Raw genomic sequence first — 8,440 nt, 5'->3', positions numbered from 1 at the left:
GCGCGGGGTACCTGTGCCCGTCTAGCCAAGAGTGGCCCGCGTGTGCGAGCGGCTTTCCGGGACACCGCAGTGGTGGGGGGCGGCCCCGCGAGGGGCGGGGGTCACCGGGACTGGCCGGCGCCGGCCCCGTGCGCGCGAAGGCGGGGGCGGGGGGCGGGGGCCGCGGGGGGGCCGCGGTACGAAAAGGGCGGCGCGCGCGGCGGCGGCGGCAGCTCGGCGGCGGCAGCGGAGAGCGCAGCGCGCAGCCCGGTGCAGCCCTGGCTTTCCCCTCGCCGCGCGCCCGCGCCCCCTTTCGCGTCCGCAACCAGAAGCCCAGTGCGGCGCCCGGAGCAGGTCCCGCGCCCGCGCCACTCCCGGGACCGCGACCCCGGCCGCCCCGCGATGACCGCGACCGCAGCCCTCCTGCCCGTCCTCTTGCTCCTGCTGGCTTTCGGCCGCAGTGCCCATGGTGAGCCCCCCGGCGGCCCGGCTCGCGCCCCCTCTGGGGAAGCCTGCGACGCCCCCCACCCCGGCCGCCCGGTGCCCCGCGCGCCCCGTCCCGTGCGCCCCGACTCCCGCCCGTCCCGCCTAACCCTAAGCCCTGCGCCTCGCCCCGCCTGTCATCCTCGCATGCCAAACCCTGCCCTGGGGTCCCTGGGGGGGGGGAGGGGGGTGCGGGGAGCGGGAGGGGTGTGGGACCCCCGGCCCCTTCCCGCCCTGCAGAAGTGGCGCTCGCAGGGGGCCGGTGCGCAGAGTGGAGGTATGGAGAAACGAGGTGATGCTGGGGAGCCCTCTGTGAACACGCTCTGGGGTGCAACTTTGGGGGGGTCTCTGCGTGTGCGCTCGGGAGCAGGCCTGTGGGGGCTGTGGAGGGTGACTGCCGTCGTCGCCCCAGAGTCCCAGTCAGGAGCACAGGCTGGGCCCCTCCCGCGTGCCGCTGGTCTAGGTGAGGGGCTGCGACACTCCTGTCTGCGGCGGCCATCTGTCCGTGACGCAGCATGCCCCCTTCGCGCAGGGCCCCCCCCACTGCGCCAGTGGTTATGGGGGGGCTGTCTGAAAAGCTGCTGAGAGTTAAAGTAAACGCACACAGTAGGTGCCTATTAAAGTGTTGGAATCTCTAAAGGGTGTCAGAATTGCAGTCTTGTCCGCAAAACCCTTGTTGGTCTCTTTAGTACCAAGCACCTGGGGTGGGGAGTTTGACCTGGGTGCCTGACTTCGCTGGGATTAACCTTTGAAAAACTCAGACGCTTTACCTGTGAGCCTTCCAGGTGGACCTGTCTGAGCTTTTCCCGAGCTGAATACCTCAAAAACCTGTCCCCCGCCCCACCTTTAGCTCACTTTGTAAAAGTGAGGGTTTGGCCCAGTCCCCTGGGGTCAAGCTCTTTTGGTTTGCTGTCTCCCCACCCCTGCCTTGGAGGGCCTGACATTTGTCATTTCTCCGAGGGACGCTGGGTGTCTGACCGGGCCCCGGGAGCTAGGCGCTGTGCTGTGATGACCCCAGACCCAGAAGCAGGCGGGGGCTTTCCCCCGGGTGGCTCTCGATGGCGTGCCTGACTGTGGGCCAGGCGGGTAGAGCCCCCGCGGGGCGGAGGCCGCCTCCCCGGCCTGTCGGGCCTCGTGCTGAGAATGGCGTAACCTTTCTTGTGCCCCAGGAGCTGAATGCTTCCCGGCCTGCCACCCCGAAAATGGATTCTGCGATGATGACAGTGTGTGCAGGTAATGGAGGGGCTCCCCAGAGACAGCTCGTGGCGGGGACAGGTTGGGGGGGCAGGGCAGAATTCTGGGGAGCTGTGACGCAGGCAGAAAAAGCAGGGGGCCTCTGGACTGCAGCAAACAGAAAACCAACCAGTGGGGGAGAGGGGTGAGGGGGGGACGAGGACTGGGGTGGCTGGGGATGGCGGGGGCGGGGGGGCATGATGTCACTGGCTCCTGTCTGTTTTCTCAGAGGTGGGGGGCGGGCAGAAGAGCCCCTTGCAGGGTGAGACCACTGCGGGCCACTGCGGCAAAAGGCAGCTCTTCCCCCGGCTCCCTGGGACCCCTCTGCCCGACCCCTGGGCTCATCTCGAGTCTGAGCTATCCTGCTCGAGTGACTGGGGTTGGTTTCCTGGGGCCCACAGGCCTAGAGCTGTGCAGAGACCCCCTCCCCGAGCGTTCTCAGTTCCACAGAAAGCCACCGCAACTCCCTCTCCACCCGTGTCCCCCACCACTCACATGTCCCCATCTTTCTCCCCACACCCCCAACACCCCATAGGTGCCAGCCTGGCTGGCAGGGTCCCCTGTGTGACCAGTGCGTGACCTTTCCTGGCTGTATGAACGGCCTCTGCGTGGAGCCCTGGCAGTGCATCTGCAAGGACGGCTGGGATGGACACCTCTGCGACCTAGGTGGGCACCTGCCCCTGCCCTCCCCGCCCCCGCCCCCAGCCACCTCCTCCCCGCCTGGTGGGTGGCGGCTGCCTCCCTTCCCCCTGTGGCCTTCGCCCAGCAAATCCACCAGCCTGGATGGTAATGATCTGTTTATCCGCTTCCCACTGGTGCTGGGGGCTTCCCCACGGGGAAGGGGCACTTACTGCTGCTACCCGCTGCACCGCCAGCACCCAGCACTGGGGTGGGGGGGGCGTGGGGGGGCTGCCCGTTGAATAAAGAGTCCCAAAAGGAACATGCCACACAAGGCTGAGAGGGTGGGGACCGCAGAAATCTGTCCCGGGGGGTGGGGCGCTGAAGCTCAAAGAGGGGAGGGTCGAAGAGCCAAGACTCCAAGAAATTCACAGGCGAGGCTACTGAGGATGCTGTGACACAGAAGCAAACAAACGCGGGGGGATGCTGGGTGCTGAGTGCGGGACCAGCGGGTACCGGCACAGGGCTGGGGGCTGTGCTGGACGAGGTCAGGTGTGGGGGCCGGGGGATGGACGGCCGGGAAAGGCTGAGAAGTAGCTCAAGTGCAGATTGGTGTTATCTGTTGATTTCATTAATTTATGCAATCTTTGCCCTCCATTACCCTGAGCAGTGGACAGTTGGCTGTCACTGCATTTTCACGCTGCAGAATGTTCACCCGAGCCCATTCTCGTTTGGCAAAACCTGCCCTGATGCCCAGGCAAACCAGGGTCCTTGAGAAAACTCCCCTGCCGGTGTAGGCAGCTGCCGTAGGGCCCCTGTCCCTCAGTCCCCTTGCTAGCGTCCACAAAGACACCTGGTACCTAGAGGGAAACTGAGGCTTGGGGAAGCAACGGGGTCCTGCTCAGGACACTTAGGAAGTCGGGAGAACAGCCGGCTGGCTACCAAACCTCACCCTCCGCCTCCAAAATGGGTTCATTCTCATCCAGGGGGCTAACGCTTTCCCTGGAGAAAAACCCAAGAACTGTAGTGTTACCGCCCAGCGAAGCTCGGCAGTGGGCTTTCAAAATCCCCCAGCGTGTGGGTCTTTAAAGTGCCCTCCCCCACCCCCGCACGGAGCAGGTTTTTCCCTACAGCTGACTCAGGCTCTGGCCAGCAGGGCTCGGCTCCCTGGAAGAACCTCTGAGCTGTTTGGGGGACCCAAGGGGGTCCCAAGAAAAGCCACCATTGGGGATCAGGGCTTTTTAGCCCGGAGCCCCACTCTTTGTGATATCTAAGCCCGGGACCCCACCGTGGAGTTTTCCAGACAAAAGGTCCCTCCCCACTGCGTCGACAAAAGCCTGGGGCGGCTGGGTCCAGAGGAGGCTGCCCTCCGGGTAGTTCTTGGCCTTCTCCCTCTTCACCCGTCTTTGAGGCTGTCACCACCACAGCTGCTGCCCCAGCAGGCAGAGACCCCTGGCCACTCTCCCCTTGTGGCAGCTTAATCCATCCGACTTTGGGGTCGGAGGTCCTGGAGGGAGGGGGAGAAGCCGAGCTGATCCTCGGCTAGGCTCACGAGGCTTGACACTGTAGGAGAGGAGCGGGTGGTCGCTGGCTCTTGCGCTTACACGGAAGGTTCCCAGTGACAGGGGAGCCTGAGGCTCACGCCCAGGGCCTTCCGTAATGATAAATCCTCTATGTTCCCCTTGCGCCAGCCAGACTCCTCACGTGAGCTCTGCACAGGCCCTCGCCTTGGCGTACGGGGCTTTTCCTTACCGACGGATGGCCATCCCCTCTCCCCGAGAGGGTGCAGGGCTCTTGAAATGAGGGAGTCCATCTGCACGTGCGTGGCTGCAGCCCCCAGGGACCCCCACCTAGAGCTGCCCCTCAATCGCTGCCTCGTCTCTGGCTGGCCCTGGATCTCTTTGGCCCGGGCGGCAGCTCGGATGGTGGAAAAAGCCAAGCAGAAAGGGGCTCTCAGACATGGGCTGGGGAGAAGCCCTTCTTTTCTAAGCAGGGAAAGTGAGGCATAGAGTCCGGGGTGGTGGGGTGGCAGGGGAGAGGAGCAGCTGGCTGAAGGTGGGTGCAGAAAGGGTCTCTCTCCTGGCAGAGAGCCCCCACCCCAGGTCCCCCCTTTGTTCAGCCTGTCCCTGCCTTGCTGAGCCCCGAATAATGAAGTGTGCGTGATGGGAGGTGTAAAAAGGCGGTGGAAATATACCAGTGTTCATGGAAACCCGTGCTGACAGCTGAGAACTCAATAGCTCTCATTTCACCGCCTTCAAAAGATGCAACCTTTTTATCATGGACCCTCTTAGTTCAGAACCTGAGAGCAGACAGACCACCGGGAGACGGAGGAGGCAGCGCTGGGGCTAAATCAGGTTTCTTGATTCCCGACAGGGGGCTTTACATCTCATTTCCTCCCCCACCTCCCCGCTCCCCTTTGATGGAAAAGTATACAGGGGCAGGTGATGTCTCTAACAGTTGGGCTGTGCTCACCCCCTCCTCCACCTACGAGCGGCAGGGACCTCCTCAGACACTAGAAACTGGTCTGGAGCTTTAGGGGGAGGGGAGGGGTCCGCAGTGAAGGTCAGTGTTGCGGAACCCGACAGGTGACCTGGTGCCGGAAAAAGGGACAGCGGGCCTGGGTGACATCTTGGTGAGCGGCCGTGACTTTCTGTCCTCGGCTCCCAGAGCTGTTTACTTAGGTCAGGGTTCTGGGGGAGTCGCAGCACTCCCTTGCTGAGGACCCCGCTGGGTGACCTTGGACAGTGACCACAAGCAGGGAATCTGGGCAGCTCACCCCGCCTTGGCCAGAGGGAGGGGTGTCTGTCTCTCCCTGCCCTGACCCACGATGCTCTCCTTCTAGCCTCTGCGACGCCCCCCCCCCCACCCCCGCCACCAACCTCATCTTATCTCCCTGATTTTCTCTGCCTTCCAAGACATCCGGGCTTGCACCTCGACCCCCTGCGCCAACAACGGCACCTGTCTGAACCTCGAAGACGGCCAGTACGAATGCTCCTGCGCCCCCGGCTTCTCGGGAAAGGATTGTCAGAAAGTGGATGGGCCCTGCGTGGTGAATGGGTGAGCATTCTCTCCCTGCGGATCTGATAAAACGCGGCTTTAGAATCCCCTTTCACACCCCCTAAAGACCCTTTCAGCCTAACCCAGTCGGACCTGTTGGCGGACAAAAGACCAAGGAAGTGCTCCTTCTGCACCCTGCAGGGGGGCTGCCCCTCAATGGGGCCTTTCTGGCGGAGTCTGTCATTTCTGTCATTTTTTCCCAAACAATCCTGAAGATGATTTCTTATTCCCCTGACGTCCCCAAGTCCTGATGTGTGTGAATGACAGTAGATTGGGGACTGTGAACCCGAGCCCCAGCGGCATAATTTTCTAAAGGAGACGTAACAAGAGATCAGAGTTCGGCAGTGCCCGAGGCTGTTGGTGAAACCTGGTCTCTGGACCTTAGGGGTGGCTTTGGTGGGGGGTGGGTGGTGGGCGGCAGGCTCTGCATTGGGGTCTTCTGGGACGTACGTCTTAGGAGGTGGGGAGAGGGGGCTGTGGCCAGCATGGGGCAGGCGGGAGGGGGAGGGAGGGGGGGTCCAGCCCCCAGCTACCGTCGTGGAGAGGGGCCTCCGGGGCTGTGGGCAGTGGGCAGTGGGCCCGGCAGATGGACCGGTCCTTGGCCTCTCTGGTGCCCCCCTGAGCAGACTTCCCAGCAGCTCAGCCATTTCTGGCCCCCACTGCCCTCCTCACCCTCCGAGGAGGAGGGGGTTTAAACGGAGGCCAGGGAGGTCAGGTGAGAAATCAGGGCTGTCTCCAGCCCTGGGCCAGTGGCTGCGGGTCGGGGGGCGCCCCTGTCTCGTGAGGAAGCCGAAGCTTAAGTGCCTTCCAGGGACGGGGCAGAGAGCCGCCAGAGCCACACGGGCCAGGAAGCAGCCTTCTTGCAGCATCCTAAAAATCGGCGTTCTAGGGCTGATTCGTGTTGATGTGTGGCAGGAAACAGCAAAATCCTATAAAGTGATGATCCTTCGATTAAAAAATAAATAATTAAGGAAAATAAGATCAGAGTTCAGGGTGAAGTCGGAGGACAGGGGTGACCACCGAGCTCCATTTCTGCTTCCTGGCAGGAAGGGGAAATATGGAGCAAGACCTTTAAAATATTTTGCTTTCCTCCCTAACAGACTTGAACCCGTCTGTCAAAATAGAGCCTGGGGTCCTTGAAATTCCTCCAGAGCCCCAGCTCCCCTCACCCTCACCCTTGCAGCAGCAATGCTGATTCCTTGTGCTCTGAGCCCCTTTCTTCCCTGGAGTTTCGGCATTTATCAAATGACAAAGGGTCTGCTCGTTTAAAAGCACTTACATTAAATGCTCCGTGCGCTCTGCTTTGAGCAAACAGCTTTGGTCTGCAAGCTGCACTGGGGTGAATGGGCCACTATTAACCAGCCGGGCCCAGACGCTGCTCCTGCCTCGCAGACAGAGCGCGCGGCTTTCTTTCACTCTGAGAGTCCCCAAGGGTTTGCTGTACAATAGCCCGCAGGCTCACTCCGAGGAAGATAAAATTAATAATAAGGGGCTGGGGGCGGCGGTGGCGGTGGTGGGAGAGACGGAGGGATGCCCTGCTTGGCCCCGCCTCTGTGGACTGGGGGCGGAGCTAAGGGGAGGACTGGCCGCAGTCGTGGGGTACCACTAACTTTGCCTCTCTCAGCCTCAGTTTCCCCACCTGTCCAGTGACTTAACCGTCAGGCCTCTGGTCGGTCGGAGAGGTGACGTGAGAGGTGGGAGAGGAGATGGGCATCCTGGCACGGGAGGTCAGGCATGTTCCAAGCTGGCAGCGTGATGGGGGTGAGGTGCCCACCCCATCTCGGGCGGTCCGGGAGCCCCGCGCAGGCAGGGGCTCACGGGGCCCCGCACCCACCCCCCTCCCCACCCTGGGGCCTCCCTGGCTGGCACTCCCTCACCTCGAGCGTTCTGGGTACCTGCCCTTTGGCTGGGTCCCAGGAGGTTTGCGGTGTGGCGCGAGGGGGGAGCAGGGCACCCCCACTACGGCCTCGCTGTCCCAGCCCGGCGCCCGAGGGCCCTTCACCCTGCCCTGTTGTCCTCCAGCTCGCCCTGCCAGCACGGAGGCAGCTGCGTGGACGATGAGGGCCAGGCCCCCCACGCCGCCTGCCTGTGCCCCCCGGGCTTCTCGGGCAACTTCTGCGAGGTCATGACCAACAGCTGCAGCCCCAACCCGTGCGAGAACCAGGGCATCTGCACTGACATCGGGGGCGACTTCCGCTGCCGCTGCCCCGCCGGCTTCATGGACAAGACCTGCAGCCGCCCGGTCAACACCTGCACCAGCGAGCCGTGCCTCAACGGCGGCACCTGCCTGCAGCACTCACAGGTGAGGTTCGAGTGTCTCTGCACGCCCGCGTTCGCCGGCCCCCGGTGTGGCCGGAAGCGCGCGGCGGGCCCCCCGCAGGTCACCCGTCTGCCCAGCGGTTACGGGCTGACCTACCGCCTGACCCCCGGGGTGCACGAGCTGCCGGTGCAGCAGCCCGAGCACCGCGTCCTGAAAGTGTCCATGAAGGAGCTCAACAAGAGCACTCCGCTCCTCTCCGAGGGACAGGCCATCTGCTTCACCATCCTGGGCGTGCTCACCAGCCTGGTGATCCTGGGCACCTTGGGCATCGTCTTCCTCAACAAGTGCGAGGCCTGGGTGTCCACCCTGCGCTACAACCACATGCTGCGCAAGAAGAAGAACCTGCTATTGCACTGCAACAGCGGGGAGGAGCTGGCCGTCAACATCGTCTTCCCGGAGAAGATCGACATGACCACCTTCACCAAGGAGGCGGGCGAGGAGGAGATCTGAGCAGCATCCCCGCCGCCCCCCCTTCCCGGGGTCCCCGCAGAGCCCCCCGTCTCTCTGTGCGGTCTGCTCTCATCTTTGTGGTGGAATTTGCTCCCCTCTCTGTCAAATCTGGTGAACGCTATGCTTTCCTCTCCCGCCTTTGCGCTGCCGTGTGACCAACGTAATTGCCAGATGAATCCTCTTTCTCTCTTCTTAATGCATGATATAAAAAAATAATAATAATAACGATAATAATAATGAGAATTTCATCTTTAAACGAGTAAGACAAATAAGTATGTTATTCTAAACTCTCAATCTAAA

General features: G+C 62.4%; 1 protein-coding gene across 2 annotated transcripts; it reads left to right on the top strand.

Moving 5' to 3' along the window:
• The first annotated feature begins 221 nt into the window (after positions 1-221).
• On the top strand, positions 222-8,238 carry DLK1 (delta like non-canonical Notch ligand 1). Of its 2 annotated transcripts, XM_070477826.1 has the most exons (6): positions 222-448; positions 1,632-1,695; positions 2,231-2,361; positions 5,229-5,370; positions 7,393-7,672; positions 7,898-8,238. In XM_070477826.1, the coding sequence occupies exons 1-6, from the start codon at positions 382-384 to the stop codon at positions 8,138-8,140; spliced, it is 927 nt and encodes a 308-aa protein (XP_070333927.1). In that variant the 5' UTR covers positions 222-381; the 3' UTR covers positions 8,141-8,238. The 2 variants fall into 2 exon arrangements, with proteins under 2 accessions (XP_070333927.1, XP_070333926.1); XM_070477825.1 differs by having other exon boundaries at positions 7,393-8,238.
• The last annotated feature ends 202 nt before the right edge of the window (positions 8,239-8,440 follow it).

The sequence above is a fragment of the Odocoileus virginianus genome, chromosome 16 (genome assembly GCF_023699985.2).
Source record: "Odocoileus virginianus isolate 20LAN1187 ecotype Illinois chromosome 16, Ovbor_1.2, whole genome shotgun sequence".
NCBI lineage: Eukaryota > Metazoa > Chordata > Mammalia > Artiodactyla > Cervidae > Odocoileus > Odocoileus virginianus.
This window is presented reverse-complemented; position numbering and strand designations above follow the sequence as displayed.